Below are 22,634 nucleotides of genomic sequence, written 5' to 3' on the forward strand. Positions count from 1 at the left end.
GACGCGAGCTGCCAAATGTCAAAGGGAGCGCTAATGGGAACGAGATAGACACAAGACAGAGCTGTCGTTCATGTAGGTCATTCATGGTTCAGTTGATGCGCCCTCTCTTACACGTTTCAGAGACTGGCAGGGAGACAGGGTGGTTGAGGGAGACACAACGTGATAATTGAGAAAAGATGAAAAAGTGATTATCTATTCAAGCCTCTTCTTAATTGTTAACAAACCATTTTTTGAAATTATTTATTCAAAGACCCTGCATATTCTACCATCCTCTATATAGTTGGCAGAATAAAAGGCAGCAGAGTCTGACTCCTACTAAAATAGTATTTGGAAGCATTTCTTGAAACTCTGTATATCATATATTTAGTTTCTCTTTCCATTCAATGTTGTCTGGGAAATCAGGCAATGGCATGTTTATAGTCCTGGTGATACTGGTCGTAATTTGTAGATGGTCGATATGAGAGAAGTTAAACTCTTGAGCATCATAAACAACAATCTTTCCAGTTGTAGTCCACAGCACTATTAGCCCTCGGTACACTGGTTATATTCTGAAGTCCAGTACACATAAAACATCAAAGTGATGTGATGTACGTTTCTTTCTATGGAAAACCAATTAGACAGTTGGCATTAACGAACTTCCACAGCAGCTTCAAACAATCAATCTCTGCTTCTTACTTTACTTAACATCCTCTCTTGCCCGACCCAGTAGTTCACACCCTGATTAGGATGAGTGACTTGTGCTGAGATAATTATCATCCGATCTAATTGCAGCTAAGTTGACGCTTCACATGTGGTTCATTATTTGAAGTGAGAACCTGACTCCGTGTCCCTGCATCCTCACTGACAGCTCCTGCCTGTCCATCTTCCCTCCGTGTTCCTCTCAGGGCTCGGAGCCAGGAGAGTGACTGTCTGCGTGTGGGAGGAAGGGGTGTGTACGTGTGTGTGTGTGCACGAGTGTGTGCATGCAAGGGCTTTGCATGTGTTGCTGTTAGTGTGTGTTTGCGATTTGTGAAAAAGAGAGAACACGAGAGAGAGAGAGAGCAAATGCGGGCATTGGACATCAGTCATAGCTGACAAGTGGCGGATGGAGTGTTGACAGCTCATGACTCTGACGTGTTCATCTCCGCAGGAATGAAGCACGTCTGAACTAGATGCTACAATTGGCTCCTAACGGGGTAAAAACAGAACAAAAACATAAGTAATAATAATGATGATGATGATGATGCAAAAGTTACACAATTTTGCAGCGAACCAGCGCTGCATCTCTCCAGGCAGTGCGTTACAGTCATTAACTGTGCCATTCATGCATCGCTATCAGAGGCTCAAACATCAGCTGACCAGCTACTAGACTACTAACATCCAATAATATTCATGCAGGTGTACTGAGCAGTTTTATACGCTGAAGAGCAGCACAGCATACACTGCAGCACGTCTAACCCTCAGTGTAGCTGCCATTCAGTCATCATCATCAAACATGTATACTTAAATTAAGACTGTGCATGTTAGCATGCTAAGATGTGCTAATTAGCACTCAACACAGAGTACAGCTGAAGCTTGCTAGTGGGAATGTCTTCAGTTTTGCAGGTATGATGACGGCACTAGATGGAAAGTGAAAGGGTCACCAAAGTTATTAGAGATCATCCTGGGGGGAAAACTAATGCCATTACTGTATATAATGGTTATCCATCCAAGTGTTATTGAGATATTTTACACAAAACCACAAATGTCAACCTTATGGTGATGGCAGAAAGAAGCCAGGGGACGACTGAAGGAACCATAAATGTCTTATTCCATATGAAAGACGTTGAGTTATTTCACTGGACAAGTGTAAACTTTGACCTCTTAGTGGTTTTAGATGAAACAGCAGGGTTCACCAAAGCCATTAGGATTTATCCACGGGGGACTATGGATTTTTGTGCCAAGTTTCACAGCAATACATCCAATAGTGGTTGAAATATTACAGTCTGAGCAAAAGTGGTGGATTGAATGACATTGCCATAGAGTCCTGCAGCTGCTGTGGTAAAAACTGGAATCTAACATTAAAGAATGGCACTAAACATACTCTAAATACAGTAAACAGCTCGTGTGTTCACTGTGAGCATTCTGTTTGGTGATTCACAGCATGGAGTCCTTGATTTTGCAATCAACCCAACCTGTCTTTTGCAGGTCCTTTCTCATGGGTTTTCTATGGGTGCTCTACTTTCCTCCCACAGCCCAAACACATGCAGATTAGCTGAACTGGAAACACTTGAGTGTAGGTGTAAATCTAAAGCCCATGTTACACTTCCTCTTCAAGCTGGAATTTCACAGCCTTATGCCGCCTTGCAGTTCTACATAAAAGGTAGTAGTGTGGAATGGAAGGACATAGTTGTCTCACCTCTGAGTGAGACAGAGGTAGTAACAGCATCGAAATGATGCCTGTTTAGCTGTGTAACTGCTGACAGGACGGGATCATGAGCAGCATAGGTGTACGTCTTGACAACATGTTATATCTGCAACCCACTGTGGGAGATTTTAAAAGTAGCTGTTAGCAGTTAGCGGTTAACTCATGGAAAAAAGTAACAGCAGCCAAGAATGCCTGCAAATTGGGAAATCAATGTAGTCCGAGAGATCCTTAACCTCTGAGTAGAGGACAGAATAACAGACGGAAAATGATTGTTGTTGCAATGTTATGCCTTTGTTATTTAGAAAGAGCTAACACACACTGGAGTGGCATGATGGCTGCGTCACTTGGTTTTGTGTAAAAATGTAAAGGCGGCATGAAGAGGGGACTTTGTAGCGGCCCTATAGCATGATCTCTGTGTAAAAATGTCTTAAGTCTGAATGCATTTTCACCTGTGATATCCTGGTGAGACACCCACAGTGTTCCCTGCCTCTCACAGAGTCCCACGCTGGGATATGCATCAGCCCCCTACAACCCAGGACAGTAAGGGCTGGTCTAGAAAAGGGATGGATTGATGGACTTTTTAAGGTTTACTCTCCTCTCTGTTCCTACTGTTTCCTTTTATTAACACATTCCTGCACTCTCTCTACAGTGCTGTCACAACGCATCCTCCACAGCCCTTCGTCTTCATTTACTTGACTCATACAGAAATGCATACCTACTTTAGCAACACCCCGTGCACAGAGCGTATGCCACACACACACAGGCTGGGAGGAGTTTTACCTGGATAGCTATATCTAACCACTTTCCAAGCTGACTGCTAAATAATGGCTGAATCTGGGAGGAAAACGAGAGATTTAGACAAAGACAATGACCCTGCAGAGTGCGTTCACTACCAGCTCTGGTCAACAGTTGATCCTCCCTTTAAAAGAGCTCACATGATTACTACACTGCTCCTGCTAAAACCAAACTGCATCTGTAACTGGGAGACCAGAAAAAATTGACACAGAATAACAAATTAACTGTTTTTAGTTCACTGTTTTTGCTTTAGTACAACAATAAAAAGGAAACTATAGAGTTCAGTAATAATGTGTTACATCATAGCAGCAGGGGCTATTGTGTGAGGTCTGAGCAGTGATCCGAGGGAGATCACAGGGATGTTTTTTTCCCCTCTTCCTCTCTAGCATGAACCACTATCTGGTATTACACACTGTTCTGACAGCATTGCTTTCTACGGGGTAGGTTGGGTCATTTTTGTGTGTCACAGATGCACCCAGTGATATTAATCCTGCCTGGATCAGCCATGTCTGGCTCTCTCTCTCACTCACACACACACACACAACTCTGCAAATTACAGCAGCGTGCTGTTAACGATAATTTATGGTTTAATGTCTTTAATGAAATTAATGGTTATCAGATAATATAGGGCCTATTTTTTAAATTAGTATAACAACATTATGATATTGGTGATCATATGGATGCCAAAAGCTCATCTATTGTTCAGGGGGATAATCCCTGCCTGCATAAATTTATAGGGCACGACTGTAAAACCAGCCGAGGTCAAATAGAGCTTTATAAAACATCGTAGTGGGTAAACAACTGCAGGCCATCTTGTTACATTGTCAGGCGTATGCTGAATATGCTAACTAGCTAGTTACTGTGATAAGCCTCAAATACATGTGCCACCTCTGCAGCTAGCAGTTTAGTCGCTAACAAGCAAACCATATTGTACCAGGCCGCGCTCGCCACCTTGCAAACAGCTGACACTGCTAACCCCCTGAGCCCATTTCTATAAACAGCATTAGAACCTCACCATCCATCACTTGCCACCAAATCAACTCCAGCTGGGTGTAATGTAAATGTAAATGAACTGAGTGGGCAGAGAGGAGAAGATGGAGGGAGAATGAAGGGAGAGCTCAGTGTTGCTAGATGGATGAGAAAGGCTGGTTTCCTTTTTGCCTTCATCTCGCCCCAGTGGAAAGGTTTCCTCCAGCCGTTTCTCCTCCTGTCCCCTCAATGCATTTCTTCCTCCCTATTATTCCGTTTTTACTTCCCCTCTCCTCCATTTCTGCCTCCATTTATTTCATCCTCACCTTTTGCACTTTACTCAAACCCCACATTTCCGTCTCCGTCTCCTGCATTGCTTATATGATGCTGGTACAATACTTTGTATTTAGTTTTTCTTCCATCTCCCTTTGTCCCCAAATCCTGAGTCACACCGCCTGGAGAGAGAAAGCAAGGGAGTCCACCTGTCATCAGTAGATCTGTGTCTTTTTCAGAAACACATATCCAGACAGACAACCCACCAGTTCGCCAGGCTCGTCACAGAAAGTCTCTGTGAGACAGCTGTCAGGAGTGTCCCGAAGTCAGGGAGAAAAAGAAAGAAACAGAACAAGAGAGAACAGGTTGAGAGTGATGAAGGACATTTCTGCTAAAACAATTATTTGACTGACAGGAAACTAATCGACAAGGATTTTGATGAACATTGAAGTCGTTCTCACAGGAGGATGCCAAATATTTTCTGGGTACAGCTTGTGGAAATGTGAGGAATTGCTGCTTTTATCTGTGTCATGTTTGAAAAACAATTTGAAGATGTTACCATGGGCTTTTTTAAAAATATACAATCCAGCATTTTATACGTAGAAAGATTAACCGATTTATTAAAAGACTGGGGGGAAACATGGCGGGACAGAGATATATGGTGAAACATGTTGACAGAATAATAAATACTGGGTTCTTACTGAAGCTACAGATACCGTCTAGACAAACACGGACAAACACATGCTCCATGCCAGGCCCCAAAAGAGAAATGATGTAACCATCTGCCTCAAGGACAGAGCTGAAAGTACCAACGTGTTTGTGTGTGTGTGTGATTGAGGTGTGTTTTCCATCAAGGTGAAAGCGACCTTCTGGAAAGCTTCCTATTTCCTCTGGAAACCTCCTATGTGGTAACATAATAAGCAATGTGCGGTTTAACGGCTCTGATTTCCTGGAAAATAGCCTCCCACATCTTTAGACCAACATTACCGAGGCCTCCAATTGCTGTTACTTAGCATAATAAGATACAGTACAATGGCAGCATCCCCAAAACAAACACAACACAGGAAATAATTTTTCTCTAAGCTTAACATTCTAAATCCTCCGAAACTGTAGTGTTTCCAAAATAAAACCATCTTCCACTGACACTAAAGTCTCCGTCTCGACTGTCTCCACTGTGCTTCTTTGTTCTATTTCCTCCAGCGCTGTCAGCTCAAAGGCCTCCACCAGAAAAGCCAGCTCCACGCAGCCTCCCAGAGAGAAGCTGGCAACAATCTTTGAAGCTAAAAATAACCGCGGCAAAATGCAGCGAGCTCGGGATAATCAGAACCCACGCCCAAATGCAGGGCCGCTCGCTCGCAGGGCCGCCTGCTAAACTGCTGAGTGGCGAAAGGACCAGGATACAATCACATTGGGATCAATATCTCTTACATCTCTTACAGGGCAGAGGATGGCTGAGGTGGCTCGTATAATGCGCGCGTGAAAAATGTGCCACCAGACGCTGACACACCCACATACAAAGAGGCATTACTAACCGAGAGGGAGGATCTCTTGCTGGTGCTGATGTCAAAATTAATGGCCAGGAAAACGGATTTGTTAGATTAGCTTGAGGTGCTCTTTAGTCAGGCCCTCGATTCAAAAGATCATTTACACAAACAGTAGTGTTAAAACACTTACGCTACTGAGTCACTGGAAAACATATTCAGATCCTTCAATCACAGGGTAGCTTTGGTGTTTTGAACCTGGACCTGATGTTTTTGTTTCTCAGTGACTAATGGGATCTACAATTTTTGAAATTGGTCTCTCTATTGAGCAACAGGGCTGCAGCCCACAGCTGCAGATCAGCCTGCTATGTAACCACTCAGGACAATAGCAAACCGTCATGTACGTCCATCAAACGTGCTTGTTTTGCCACTGACAGGCTAAAAATATTGTTACAAGTGTCTGACAGCATCATGGAAAGTATCCTTACAGAGAGCCCCAAAATCACTATCGCTAAACACACCAGACTTCATTTAAATAAACAGTACTTAGTGTGTATAGATCCAGTATATTTTCACATCTAAGTGGGTGAATTAAAGGGTTATTTCAACCAAACCACAGTTGGTGATTGCTGAAAGCATAGAAAGACAAACTTCTGTTTACAGTGATAAAATTTCTGGTGTGGTTGCTCTGGCACAGACAGCATTGTTGATGGTCTACAGTCCTTTATGATGCTCTTCCTCTGATGCATTTATGATGTAATAGCCAGTTGTGTTTGCTGCCTCCAGTGTTAAATACAGTTTTTAAACAAAACTCTGGCACCTGTATTATTAAAATCCTTTTGCCAGTAACCACCACTGTCGGGAAATCAACCAGGGAGGAAATCTGGGTCCATGTCATTGGTCCGACGTCTCGTTGTTCCGATATGTGATTATACTAGGCTATACTGTATTTGTGTACCATAGAGGATCAGCAACGCAACAAAAGTAGGCTACTGGTCGAGATACAAGTGTCATAGAGAGGAGAGAATGAAACACCATAACCTCCTGTTATTAACTCTGGGGTCCGGGTTGTGTGGGGAGTTCTCTGCGGTGCTGAACGGCCCCCGGCGGGCGTCTTTCTGCCTTGATGGTGCGCCGCAACCGGCTCTGGATCAGCTGGGAAAGGCTTGAGGCGGAGCAGGCTCACGACTTATGTGTTTGCCACTTTCTTTTTCACATTAACCCACACCATGATCTTTTCCTGACCCTAACCAAGTGGTTTTTGTGCCTAAACCTAACCAGACCTTAACCACAGGGCATCATGATGATTTCGGAACAATGGGACTTCAGAACAATGGGTTCAATATGGTCGGAACAATGGGATGTCGGACCAATGGGCTGTCGGAATAATGGGTTGTCGGACCAATGGGCAGACCCCGGAAATCTTGGGGATAATACCTTTTGAAAAAATCTACCAAATTGTACCAAAATAAAAGCATACCTTGCGCAGAATGGCCCAATTCAGAGTGTTATGTTTTCATTTATTGTGGGTTATTATTACTGATGCATTAACTCCATTTAATGGTGTTTCGGTTGTTGGGGAGCTAATTTTAACAGTTTTATATACAATTGGTATTTTTTCTTTTATGAACTTATCACAATGCGTGTAAAGTCTATCTAAAGTCCTATATTTCCCTCTGAAAACTGTTAAAATAAAAGTACATAAACACTTCAATACTGTACTTGAGTAAAGTATTTAAAGGTTCCCATGTAAGCTTCTTGTTGAGGTAGGCCAATCTGGATGTGTGTGCATGTTAGTTCATGTGTATCCCACTGGCGAGCTCATCACCGCTGCTTTGCATTGCGCTTATAAGTCGGTTACCACTGATATCATGACTGCGTCCTCACAGAAGCGAAGCACCAACCCTCCTGGTTATCACCATTACCTTTCTTAGCACTGTTGCCATTCTTCAGCGATGCTTATGAAGTTTGCACCATTAGCTACTAGCCACCAGCTCAGCCACCTCCATGTTGAGAACCATGTGCAGACAATGTATGTTCTGAAATTTGCATTGAGCCCATTTAAGTTAATGTACTTATGTTAGGTTCTACCACAACACAGCACCACTGTCTGTGCTGGCTGAATGGGTTCAAAGGAAGTTACTGCAGCCACTGAACAAGGGATGTTAACTTCACTTTTATTCGTTTGTTGAATTGACTAAAAAAATACAAATGCTCCCATTGTTGGAAAGGATAACTAACTTTTGAGAGTTCTCTTGTATACAACCACTCTGAATGACACTCCTGGGTCCAGTCAACATCAGCAGCAGGGGGAGGACCGGTAATATGAATCAGACAGGCTGACCTTGAGAGACAGGCAATGAGAGACATGGAAAGAGAGAGGGATGGTAGAGAAGGAAAAAAAATTCAATCATACAGCTCAGCCATTGAAAAAAAAAATCATATTGGAGCAGAACTGGAACAGGCCTGAATTATTGGGCTCCCTGCTAGCTCTGTGTACACTGGGGTTAAATAACCACTGTCTAAGCATTTTATCTTCACTAATAGCATTGTTTACTGCCAGGTGCCAGGAGCATAATAAGCAGAAGGCAGGGGGAGAGGCTTTTCTTCAGACCAATGCATCAGTGGTGAATATTTTATGCTCCAAGCAAAAAACTAGGAGAGGTCAAACTGTGTCAGTTGGCCCATATGAACTAAATATGATGTCTGCATATGTCAGCTGACACATTGTGCATGGTGTAATACAAAATCTGCTTTTCTTTTTGAGAGAACCAAAATTTAATTTACAAAAAAAAATGCAATACAAAGATGCAATGGAGAATGGTAACTTCATGCTAATGGAGTCTTTTAAAGTGACCAAAGACTTTTGAAATATTTATTTATATTTGAGGCATTGCCTTTAAAGTTGCAGGCTATCCTACATGTACAGTAGTGTGCACATTCTTGCTACAGACCCAAAGTCTACCATATGACTGTTTTCTTATCTTGGACCTACAGCCTGCAGGTCTGGTTAATTTAGGTAGCTAAGGGTGCTTTCACACCTGCCCTGGTTGGTTCAGTTCAATCAAATTCAAGTTCATTTGCCCCCTACGTGCGGTTCGTTTGGGCAGGTGTGAACACAGCAATCACACTCAGGTGTGCACCAAAACAACCGGACCGAGACCTTCTTGAAGAGGTGGTCTCAGTCCGGTTCCAAACGAACTCTGGTGCGGTTGGTTTGTGGTGAGAAGGTGTTCCGACCTGGATGTGAAGCAACTGCAGTCACATGACACATTGTTTGGGTTAAACATGAGCATGTTACAGTCCTGGAGGATTATTAATGTGCACCTCCTCCTGTACTGCCTTAATATGCACATTCAGCACATCCAATGCATCAAAACATTGTTTTCTAGTTGGAGCCGCGCCTCGTTTTCAAACTGTATGGTTTGACTAAAATGAACAATGACAGCAATATAGTCCACGATGAGCAGCGCTAAAATCAACCTGCGTAGTTGTCCCTCCATTGTGACATTAGAAAGTGTCACATTTATCTTGCAAGTGTACTCTTCTTCAACGTTTGCTTTACTTCCTGGATTTTTCCCACATGGAAATTCTGACCAATCAAGAGCAGCTTTCTCACACAAGGCATTTGATCTGGTCCTCTTGTAAATGCTGCCGTGAGAACACGAACCAACTCTAGGCAATTATACAACTTTGGAACAACATGAGTCCCTGATTCAGACCAAAGCAAGACAACACATCTGAAAGCAGCCTAAAACTACTTGGTTATGATAGGACAGGATTGTGGTTTTGGTCACAATGAACCACTGTTAACTGAAAGAGATGAAACAGCAGTCTCTGGTGTCAAAGTCAGACACTTTGCATGCCACTCCCACCTCCTCCCAAGGAGGTGTCATGGTGCTTTAACATTGTACCATGACTTCCATCTGTGCCATAATTTGCATGACACAAGTCACTTGTCAGGAAAATGCAGTCATTTTCAGTATTTTAATACATTTTCTTATGCATCCACAGTTCAGCTGGGTAGTCGGAGTTTCCTGCCCCTATTTGTCACGACCCATGCTCCTCCTCTGAAACAAGCTGCAACACTAGCTGTTGGCTATGGTTGAACTCATAACAGTCTGGTATTTATTTGCTTACTTGTGTTAAACGGTTTGCAGCTGTAGGCCAGCTGACAGATTTAATAAGAGAGAGAAAGCCAAAGGTGGGCTGTGAGAGGAGGGGGCTGTACATTATTGCCTCTTTGGAAACCTTTCTTATTTAATAACCCACAAAAATCAATACGTGTTTCGAATATGCTCCCTGATGTATCATAAAATTTAGAAACAAAATATTAGGTTTGAGGCCTAATTTACATCCTGTGTTATGAAATCTTTCTGGGTAAAGACAAGAGATTTATGGATTAGTTGCTGATCACTCATAATGACTATCCCAGTCTCAAAACGGGTGATTCGACTTGAGTTTAAAGAAAACCTCCATATCAAATATATGTGCACAACACAGAGAGTGTCTGTCTATTCATAATATTCTTACACCCCACGAGACGATGAATGTATGCCTGACAGCTGCCTGTTAAATGCCAAGTAAGTTATGAAATTAATCTTTGAAAAGGTTAAGTCAGAGCAGATAATAAGGGTTTGGCATGTAACCAAGTGATGATGTCATGAGTCGGGCTGAGGCGTATTTACAGGTTTCTCCAGCTGTCACAATACCCTGTGCTGTTAATATAAGTGCCCTTGCTGTTTTAGTAAGCCATCTGAAGGTTCAGCCAAAGCAGTCTTTATTGTCTCAACAAGAACCTCATTTCCCATGAGCAGCCACAGACGAACACCTCAGAGAACGGGGACACTGGAGCAGTTAGCTAGCAGGTGGCAGCCTCCTCCTGAGAGCCGGCGCAGGGCAGGTGAATCCCAGAAAAGGAATTAACTCCTCTTACATCTCGTCAGCCGCCACCTTCCCCGCCACTGGCTGCAATGAAATGGAGCAAGCCTCATCTAATCAAGGCAGCTTAAACCTGAATTCATTATTAAAAGCCCCTCTGAAGTTAGCAGCAGCATTTAACCACTTTGTACTTCATCATCATCTGGACCGGGCTGATAGATGTGCCGGGGCGGGGAGGGAGAACAGCAGAGAAAATGAGAGAAGAGAGGCAGATGGAGAATTTCAACCTTGGCAGTCGTGAAGCAATTTTCCAAAAAGTCTCAAAAAATAACACCTTTCGACTTTCTTTTCAACCTCCGAAAACAATCTCACCCAGCGTGGGGAACGAAGACACCCTGAACACCTTCATTCACTGAAGGAATATGCATGCACCGGGAATTGCTCAGCGTGGGATAATTCGTCAAAGGGCCATCTTCAATTATTTACACTTTCCGCTACATATTGAACATGTTTCTCTTTCGCACCATTAATATTTCATCACTCTTCCCCCTGCAAGACATTTCATCAGAATGAATCAAAGTGACGTTAAACTTTATTCTCACAGCATCTTTTCCAAATTGAACCTCTAATCGGGACGGCATGACAGTTTTTGATGCATTCGGGTAGTGGACCACAGCAGCAACAACTGCATCGCAGATACACTGAAGTGTAATGTAAATTACAAATATGCCTTGATGTTGTAGGAACAACTCGTGTGATTGGTTTTAAGTTATCTTGGCATTGACATGAAGTGGAACATGAGGAATGGGAATGCGTGGGAATTTATCATTTACATGAATGGAAAAGCAACCGCAAGGTTCCCAGACATTTTGATTACAAGACCCTTGGGATGGGTATGCATTACAGGCCAAGTTGTGTTTGGAATTCATTCAAGAGCCCTATAACTGTGCATCATGGTTTACTACAGAATTTATGAACTAGAGAAGAATACGCTGTAAAAAATGTAAGTCACAACAACTAATTTTAGTTTATGATGAAAGTCGTAAAATCGTGGATTGATCCAAGTTTAACACAATTTGATTAAACATAACTTTATTTAAGAAAAGGCAACATACAAGCACAGAATGAACCCAAATAAAATAAAATTAAGTAAAATAAAATAAAATTAAATTAAATTAAATTAAATTAAAAAAAATTAAAATAAATGAAGGCTCTGACTTTTGGAGCCCCTGAATTCTGAATTATCTTACCACTCTGCAGAATTTCTCAACAACTTTTAGGTAAAATTCAACTTTAAAGGTGGACATTTTTAAAGCTAGGCTGGGCAAAAATCTGTCCTACAACACCTTCACCAAACGACAGTGGGCATATGTACATATGCTTCATACAGTAACCCAGTGTTCCATTCACTCAGCCCCTTCTTGTCCTGCTCTCTCTTTCTCTGTGTATCAAACCACAAATTAGACAAGAATTAGCCTCACGGTCACTTGACCTTGCTCCTCGTCGCTGTGGACTTCTCTTGGAGGAGAACGGGCAGCAGCTTGGGAGCTTGTAGGCCCAAATTCAGCCAAACTGTCTTATCTGTGTAACAGCAGCAACAGAAAGTTTGCCAAGCCGGTGGGGAGTTGGTACTGTCTGCTCCCCTGTAGCTGGGGTTTGTGCTGCCTAGATTTGGGGTGCTGCAGCTGCTGACTGGTGGTCCATCTCCAGAGCTGCTGCTTGCTCTCCTCCCGACAAGGTGGTCTGTAGCGACATGGAATGAGGCGGTGGCCACACTACACGACAGTAGCTAACAGTGGCGACATAATTGTGAACATGAAGCTGCAGCTGTGAGCCACTGGTTAGCAGAAACTATTACCAGGTTTTTTTTTTAACTTAGTCTCTGAAATGCTTCACTGATACTGGCATGTTTTATTTCATTTACTGCCAGATTCTCTTTTTGATAAGTCCATCCTCCTTTTCTGGGTTGCTTTGCAGTGTAAGCAGGTCTTATCAATGCTGGAATAGTAACTTTCCCCGCATCTACATTTGTAGAACAGCCAATAGGAACGCCCTCTCTCTTAAATGACCTGTGATTGGCCAAAGTCTCCCACCATGGGCTAGATTTTCTAAAACCTGACATCAGAGCAAAAAGGAAGTGCAGAAGAGTAGTATTCTCTCAGTCCACTTACATTACAACATGCTCAAAGTCTATTCTGGGATTTATGGCCAATGGCATAAAAATGAAAATGCCTACCGCAGCGTTAAGTGACTCTGATCAACAGTCATGCATTATTTCAAGATCCTGCCTTAATGTGAATTCAATAATCATGAATATGTATGCAGGTTCAGTGACCCCTCTTTCGCTTATGCTATCAAGTGTTGCAATTTAGATATGACATATTTCAGTCATCATTTCTTCCACATATTGCTTCCTCCCAAAAGCTGTAATTTTGTCCTAAAAAGCTCTTTCAGCTGCAAGGAAGCAATCAGACTTCAAGGATGGTGCTGATTTCAGCTCTCATTCACACAAGAGGTCACAGCTGGGTCACACACATTGGACACGTATAGACACACATAAAGATGTATGCTGCTGTGGACACGAGTGTGCACATGTGTGCAAGCGTGTGCACATGTGTGCAAGCGTGTGCGTGGACAGCGTGCACACACGCACACATGCATACATAGAAAAAGCCCATAGGGAACTTGTTACTAAGCAGCTCACAGAGAACTAATCCAAGTGCAAAGATTGTGAACTCTACAATCTTGTTTAAAACCTAAAATCTGGTTTAAAGCCTAAAATCTCTCCCTATGAGATGATTAGTGCAACACAACCGTGTACACTGATGCCCTCAGTGTTGGCCAGCGGTGATGAAAGCCAAAGTGATTTTTTTTTTTGTGTGGTAGATGAACTGAAATGACAAAACTAAGAATATACAGATGTGTTTTTAAGACAATTTTCCAATGAAACAGACGTAGAAGCAACTGATGGAGACTCATTATTAGGTGGTTGATAATAACTTCAATAATAATTTATATCTATGCTTTTGCTATGGTTATATGTCCATTGGTTCAAAACTTCTTCAGCAAAATTATGCCTGTATCAGATTACACAACATATATGTTTTCTAGATGGTCAAGTTGGGTGATCATGGCCATGACCTAGCTAGTAGACATGTTTGACTTCACACTGAAACCATCCAAACACACAGTGCCCAGACAACATGTGCATGTGGGGCTTACGCCGGTAGTAAACAGGTTGAAAAATGGGCCCTATGTGGGATTTTCCATGGGTGCAATATGGAGATCTTATCTGGAGTCCACTTGGGTAAAATCAGCCATGTGGGCAATCAGCATGGGGCCATTATAGAACCTGTGGGCAATACCATACAGGGCCCATTCTCCAGTCCATTTACAACCCATATGGGCCCCACATAGAAATATTGGCTGGGTAGCTTACATGTGTACAGCCAATCACCTTGTGCTAAGGCGATCAGATAGAAGAGGCTGAGACACACAGACAATGATGGCATTCAAAGTGTCACAGAGTGGGTCATGTGCATTATCAAACTAGCCAAGAGAAGGCCTAGTTTGCAGGGGTGTAAATCACAAGTTTCATCGCGATACGATACATCGATTCTTCGGACAATAATACAATATTTGCTGATGGCACAAAGTCTGCTACGAGACTGTTTCGACTTGATTCGGTTGAGGGGCATGCAATCAATACGAGACAATATCAGATTTATTGGCTGCTTACAGTTTTCTGCCTGTCAGTGGGCAGCTAGCATGTGTTTGAATGTTTAGGAAGAAGGCGTGCTTGGACGGAAATGATAACACAAATGTGCCATGGGAATTTCCAAAATAAAGGCATATCTTTAGGAGTATCCTCCCAAGACCCTGTGTCCTCATATGAGGACATCACATTTTGGGTTTACTTGACCCTATACCTATACTTATTTTACTTAACTTACCCATTGACTGACCCATTGTCTTCGCTCATGAACACTTTTTTGTACCATCTAGTGGTAGACCACAATACACTAATCCACGTAGAAACAAAATGGCAGCCATCTTCGCCAAGTCAGTCTGCAGCCGATCCCAACACAAAATTAGACAAAGTCCAAAACCTGATCACATTTAATGTTTGGAACTAGTTTATTTATGATTAATGATGTTTGTAGATTGATATGGCAACATTTTTAGCAACAGTAGCAAGCTAAGACAGCAGACAGTAATTGTTTGAAGACACTGGGACTTAATTGCTGTCTCATTTGAGGACACTGGAACTTAATTATCACTGACAATGTTAAGTTTTTATATTTATCCATTCCTACTGATCCCAAATAGCTAGAGGAAATTAAGAATGCATATCAAACAAAAGTTTGGGCCTGGATCATATGTATCTATGTTTTAACTTTGCATTGATAATATTGGATCACTGATCACCGGTAAACCGATCCAGACTGATGAATCATTACATCCCGACTTGTTTGATAAAGTATAGGAGCCTCCTAAGGCTTATAAGACATGGAAATTGTTGAACCAGTGCTTTTTATTCCAGATGCCCAGTGACTGTTGGATCAGGCTATTTTGCTGATCTCAGCCCCCAGTCATCCTGGCTTTCAGCAGATTTTTAGCCATATACTGATCATAAAGAATAACATCCTCGTAAAGAGTTTTGGCTGATGCAAAGAAGACATTTTTGCCCCGAAGAGTTGAGAAAAGTTTATCCCTGTAATACAAAACTTGTCTTGGTGGAAACTGTGTGTTAGACTGTCAGTGCAGTTGTCAGTATGAGAGTTTATGCTTCACCTGATACATTTCTTCTTTGGTGTTTTTTAAAGCATGAAAGTGCATGACTCAGAATGATATGCCATAGACTTTAAGAAAAGATCAGAACATCCTAACGCTATGCTATTGTCACAAAATCAGCAATCTGCACCATTTTATTGTGTGATTGTGTCATTAATGCACACATAAAGCACATCCTCATACCTCTTTTAAGTACCAATGAGAGATACTGAAACACAGCTACGAGAAAATTGTCCCCTAAACATGTCACCTTGGCATCATACCATGAAAAACATCCCACCACAGACCATCTATCAGAGCAATCCTTCAGCAGTCAGGCTGCTTGTAAGCCCATGTAGAGTTTGTATGACTGATAGGTGGGCTAATGTAATTCTGTTGCTTCCACCGTCATGGTGATGGCCTGTTAATCTGGATTTAGGTTTCATGGCCACTGTCTGACTGAAACCTAATCCCAGTGAGTGGCTCAGCATGGAGACAAAGACCCCAGACTGCAGCCGAACATCTTCTGAAGCACGGACCTAAAAATCATGTGTTAATCTATAATTATGAACCAGAATCTAGCGGCCATGTCAGTTTCTTTAAATTGTTCCTCTGTTATTATTCGTAACATATCATACGACAATTAGTGCCTTTATAATTGAAATAAATACAATGTCATTTCTATGGTGCATCATCTCCTGTGCAGCAGTTTACAAGGAGTTCAAGTCTTAAATTATGTGAACGCTCATGAACCTTGAGACAGAAATATTTCCAATCCTCTCTCTCAATTTCTCATTCATTATTCATTTATATTCCAGTTTATATGTAGCACTACTGCATTAATGATCATTACTTGTAATGTTCAGAGGGGTGACAAATAAGGGCACAGATCCGTTTTTCAGTTCACTTGATCCAACTGACATTATCGCTGATGCATCACCTGACATTCTGCCCTGCAGTGCAGGGGTCACTTGGCTCCCTATAATGGTATCATCTTTCCCAGATCTCGGCTTCATTCTGCAGCACAGAGCACAGGGATATCTTGAGATTTCGTGAGGTCCAACCGATTTAGATACGTCAATCATGTTTTCCAAGTGACATTTGCTAGCAGTAAGACGTCTCAACTATTATATCATCCTATAGTTGTCAGATCTTGACTTTTTGACAGTTAGACAAGCTAGAATGTCACCAAATACCACGAAGGCTAAACTACACCAGGGGTTCTAGGGGGTAAAAGTGCTATTCATTTTCTGCATAGGAAAAAAAGAGCTGACTAGCAGTTGGAGCACTTCCAGTGCTTGGATGGCAATGAAGAGGTTGAGTCATCGGGACAAAAGGTTATAAACTGTGTTAGGGGATATTTACAACTTACAATAGCCCAAAACACTTAGCCAACAGCTCACTCCACTTCTGAACTCTGTAAACTGGAGCAGAACAGTGAGAAGCCCAATGTGAGATATAATCTATGTCTATCTGTATTTTGTGACCCACAGAGACAGGGACAGCATCAATAAGAGCACACAGATGGCCTACTATACTTAAATTAATAGAATTTTCTCCATTTCTGAGCACAAGCCAACACAGGGAATTCAGTAATACCGCATAACACATTCACACATAATGGATAGTTAATGTGAAAATGATGGCCTTTTCAAATCAAACCAGCATGTGGGTGGTAGAATAGAGGGGGTGGGAGGGTGAAGGGTGTTTGGGATTATCGAACGACTCGGCAATTCTGTAGCGGCAGAACTTTCTCAGGCGAGCCGGAAAAGGAGTGACATTTTCCCTTGGATATCTATCAACGAGGCTTAATGGTTTTCATGAGCATTTGCGGGAGAAATTACATTCTTTTTTTTAATGGTTAATTAATAAAAGAAAGGATGATGATGAATGGCCCCCATTTTTCCTCCTGGTAATGAAATGATACACAATTTTTCCCCTATGTTTCTAATTATCTGTGGGAGCATTCCCTGGTCTCTGGTGTAATCGGGGGACGTTTTCATTATCACGGACACAAAGGAGCGGCCGCACCTTTGCAGTCAAGCAGACGAGCCACAGCAGGTGGAGTGGGTTGATTTAGTTTATCAATGATTTAATACATGACTGCCATCATGTAATTATGAATAATTGAATAAATGGCAACCTTCATGTAAATTACACACTACACCAGGCTATATGATGAGTATAGCAACAACTCTCAAGCTTTAATGCCACTACAGAACCATTTATGTCAGTGCAAATGAATCCATGACATGCAGCATGTATCATAATTGGTCCAGACCTTAACATTAAGTGGTATAACACATGACACTGTGAATATAAAATTACCTGAAAGTACAAGAGTAAACTGACAGTACATGAGATGCCTGCACCACCTGTTTTCATCAAATGCTGCTGACTTGTTGAGCCTTTTTTTTCGTCTGCAGACACAGGAAAGAGCATGAGGTCACATTGTTAAAAATATAACCTGTCTGTCTGTGTGGGCCCAGGCCTGGATCAGACACGGACATCACAAGCGGAGCAAAGTCCGGCACATAACGTGACACCATTTTGAGAGCAGAGAGATTTATCATGGTGGAAGATGTGTGTACCTACCCAGTGTGTGTGTGTGTGTGTGTAATTGATCGCTGCAAGAAAATGCCTGTAGCACCAATCAATAGCATGTGTGCATAGCATGACTCGAGTCAAGGACAGAGATGGCGAAAACACAAGCAGAAGAGTCAGCATTCATTAACGGATGAATAAGAGCACTTTTCTTTTCAAGTCAGTCCAGATACAACAAATAATCAGTGTATTTGGGCCTCAGTCAGCTTGTTAGTGTCACAACATTATAAGCATCAAATGGGTTCAGAGGTTTCCAGGAGCAAAACAACACCTCATTATTCCAACTTTGAAGCTCTGAGGTTGCAGCAAGTAAATAAAACAAGTTAGTGCACATATACCAGTGTATGTCTACATGCTGATGTCTAAGTTATTGTAATTTGATCTGATGCTAACATTACTCATATAACACACATTTTCTGATTAAAGTTGCAATCTTGAAGTTCTGTTTCTCTTTGGTGACACATACGGCAATAAACAGTAATTGCAATGTGTTTGTTTGCAGACTAAGCTTTGAAACCAGAATCATTTTATGAGCCTTGCAGCTGGTGAGATGAAAGGGTTAGCACAGCATAGATAGTGTGTGTATGTATGTTTCGGTGTGTGAGGGTAGATTACTAATTACTGTGCGCAGCTTGTGATTTTTCCTTGGAATGTCGCCACAGAAACCCAGTTCATAATATTGCAAATGCAAGGACCTTCATCAGTGGGCATAGGCTCAGCCATCGAGTTACATTTGGTGATAGATAGTCGATTGAAAGACTTCTATTGAAAAAAAATGAGATTCTTACTTTCAGGCCAAAGTTGTAGCCCACTGTATGTACTCATTCTATGTTGCTGAAGACAATCCCACAGTGCTGCACGTGATGCACCAATGAAACAGCTCAAGCACAGCAGAAAGATTGATTATTGTGTCCTGCAAGAGTTCACATAGCCTTTCCTGTACCCATCAATGCTATCAATTACGTTTCTGCAATTCTAGCCTCCATGAGTGCCAAATATACATGTTAGCTGCAAGCCAAATGGTCTTGAAGAAACATGTAAAATTTCAACATTGTCAGCACTAAACTCAAATATCAGCGCTGATGAGAAAGAGCCAACCAACAGACAAACCAATGACACTCTTTAGCCAGTAAAATGGCAACACACCTGTGGAATACCAACCGAGCCAAGCCACGGAGTTCTCAAACACCATAGATGGTTGTACGTCTCCATTGATATTTCAAACCAGAAAACAAAACTGCTCTTTAAATTCTGAGTGTGCAAGAACACAAAGCAAGTGTCACTGATGCAAGTGACTCACGTGTTTTGCGGTGGCCGTGCGTACGCGTGGTGAGCGTGGTGGAGACCGTCTCAGTAGTAGTATGCTCCAGCGTCCACATCTGTGTAGAGTCATGGAGTACAGTTGGATTGGATGGTGAGGGGCTAGAAGTTGCGGCTCCAATTACGAAGGTTGTCCGTGGTGCTGCAGTGGTTGTAGTAAAACCTGAAGGTCCACGTCCATTACGATTTACAGGATTCCGAGGGGTTACCTGGCTACCCGAGGCTCCTCCACCTCTAGGGTTTATAGTCGTGGTGGTAGCGGTGGAACGAGTTCTACCTTTCGCAACAGTTACAGTTCTAGGTGTGGGGTTCCCACCGTCAACTGTAGGGGTAGTTGTGGTGGTAGTATCAGGACTTTTGGGAACCCCGCTTGGCTTGGAGAGGAAGATAGGATCCTGGCCTATTCGATTAGCATCCACCAGATCTGTTGGCACATAATCCCGCACTGTACCAACGACAATCCATTTCAACAGCATCAGGCTCAATCCAAGGCCAATGAAACCGATAAGTAAGGGGACCACACACAGCCATGTCTGCTGGCGAGGCCAAACTGCACAGCGAAGGGGACCCTGCTCCTGGGCCTGGCCCTCGCCACGGCCCCCTGAAGGCCCCGAACCCTCAGGTTCCTCCAGGATCACCGCCCCGGAAACAGCTGCCCCAGAACACTCGCTCATCCTTCCCTGCCGTCCGTTATGGCTCATTGAGGGTTAACCCTGTGATAAGCATCGGTAGCACATGGCAGAAAGGTTCCCAACAATGCCGGATAACGAGAAGAAACAACGGGAAAGGTGGAGAAATGGATACAAAAAGACTTCACGGGAATCGGACGCTCAATAACACGTACACAAATATGTAATCCAAGGATAGAGAGAAGGGGAGGGGTGCAGGAGGTTCATGCAGACACGCAACCACAAACACACAAGCACACACACTCACACTCAGAGACACCCAGTGAGAAATGGGAGAGCTGGTGTAGACGGATAATCGCCCGATTAGTCCGCGTTTAGTCCTGCCCAACTCCCGATGTCCAACTGAAGTCACAGTGAACTTCAAGAACGTTCACAGTAGGGTAAGCCAGGGGAGGAGAAGAAGAAGAAGAAGAAGAAGATGCTTCTAAGAGGGAGAAAGAGGAACGGGAGGGAGAGATGGGTGGGAAGGAACAGCTTTACATCTGTGCATGTGAGGAATCTGTGGCATCAGTGCTCGGATGTCACTGCAGCAAAAATCCACAGCTATTTCCACTGAACATGCAAATATGTCCCCTCCAAGCACGATCCACGACGGGACAGTATTGTCTAATCAGGGGAGTGAAACTTGCAGGGTGGGTCTTGTTACCTCCCCACCCTGTGCAGGACCAAAAAAATGAAAGATGTTTCCCAATGCAGCCTGTTCCAACAGCTTTAGCCGAGTCAGCGTCCCTCAGCTCCCAAAATCTGTCTCTTTCGTTACTGAAAGAGAGCGAGAAATCTGTCGTTTATGTCTGTGTCGAACACTCTCCTTGGATTATCCGCTATCTTTGCGCGTGTTGCTTTTTCAACTAGCCTTTCCTTTACTGAGGATATTTTTATTTTTCACTCTTTGGATCCAAACCCACTTTATGGTGTGCTCTAAATTCCAGTGAGGCTGAAAAAAGCAGTAGAATCCAATTAATGTTCCTGATCCAGTCAAAAAGCAACACTTCAGATGAGGACTGAGAGAGGGAGAGGGTAAAAAAAAAAAAAAGAATGAGGGGTGTTGTCGCGCAGTGGTATCACAGGGCGGATAAATCTGCAACTGCGACGCGTGATCCTGCTCCTTCTCCAGCCGGCTGTGGATCAGATTTCCCCAAGCTGTCCGCTCAGCGCCCTGCTGTCTCAGTACACTGTCCGTTAATACTGCAGCAAGCGCACAGAAAGCCTCTTCTCATCTATTTGCAGGGAACATTCCGCCACAGACAGATAAAATGAGAGAGGAAAAGGACGAAAGGCAGGGAGTGGATGAAAATGATTGAAACAGAAAGAGTAGAAAGCAAGAGACGAGCAAAAACACAAACAGGAGGCTACAATGTTTAAAAATATCCCACTGATTCTCTCTTCTCTCTCTCTGAGTGGTGTTTTCTCCTCAGTCCCTGAAAGCCCGTGCTCTTTCGAATCAGCTTGTGATTTGTTGGTCGGGTTGCTGGGATCCTCTGCTCGTCCTTCCCCTCCAGGATGCTTTCTTGGAGATGATTAGAAATGTGCACCCCGCGCTGGGATGAGAACTTGCAACCGCAGCAGCAAAGGCTCCCTAACCCCCTGTGGGGTTGGCAACATCCGACGATGCAGCTGTCTTTACCTGTGGCAATTGTTATGCAGACGCACATACAGCTGCCTCCCTGAGCTGCCGCCGCCGAGAGACAGAGAACGAATGAGAAGGGGGGAAAAAAAACGCAGGCACAGACAGAGCGGAGTGTGCACAGTGGCAGAGCAAGGGAGGAGAGAAAGAGAGACAGGGAGGGAGGAGGAGGAGAGAAAGAGGCTGCACCTGCTAGATGCACCAGCACTGGGAAGCTTGCCCACCTCCGTTAGCAGGGAGGGGAGTGAGTAAAGATGCAGAATGCATACAGAAAACTAGGGGGAAAAAAAGGGAGAAGAGGAGTGGAGGTGTGTGTACAGATAAAGATAATGAGAGTGGGTGGGGGGAGAGGGAGAGAGAGCTCTGCAGCGGCAGATGAGGCAGTTACCAGCGAGAAGCACGAGTCCCAGACGGATCAGAGCAAAGGCACAATGCAGGAGCCGTCACTCACGCGGCCCCGCCCACTGTATGGCATCACCGAGGGGACTGGGAATAAAGGAGGAAGGAGGGATGGATTATCAGACCAAAGACAAAATTTAAGAGTATTTAATGCCATGTTTAGTATTCACGTCAATACGCTGGAACTTGGTCAGAATCGCAAGGCCATAAAAAATGCATGTATATGTGTCAAACTGCCTTTGATTTAACTGTAATCCTCTGCTCTTTCCAAATATAGCTTTATACTCAGGGTTTTTTAATATAGCACATAAAACCTTCTTTATTTTGTTCTTGAGACCCTCGTATTAAACTCCTACAATCTTGCGTTTTGGTTCTACTATACTTGTATTAATAGCTCCCTTATATGAGATATATGTTGCATTTTTGCAATATTGCATTGC

At 43.1% G+C, this 22,634-nt stretch overlaps 1 protein-coding gene across 1 annotated transcript in view; it reads right to left on the reverse strand.

Annotated features, from left to right (window-relative positions):
- The window catches only part of LOC126407255 (pro-neuregulin-3, membrane-bound isoform), a 521,618-nt gene extending 499,655 nt beyond the window's left edge, over positions 1-21,963 (reverse strand). The window contains exon 1 of the mRNA XM_050072014.1: positions 19,463-21,963. Within this exon, the coding sequence (XP_049927971.1) occupies positions 19,463-20,183 (721 nt within the window). The 5' untranslated portion in view covers positions 20,184-21,963. The remainder of the gene's footprint in view (positions 1-19,462) is intronic.
- Between the last annotated feature and the right edge of the window lie 671 nt (positions 21,964-22,634).

This window comes from Epinephelus moara, chromosome 19, assembly GCF_006386435.1.
Source record: "Epinephelus moara isolate mb chromosome 19, YSFRI_EMoa_1.0, whole genome shotgun sequence".
NCBI lineage: Eukaryota > Metazoa > Chordata > Actinopteri > Perciformes > Serranidae > Epinephelus > Epinephelus moara.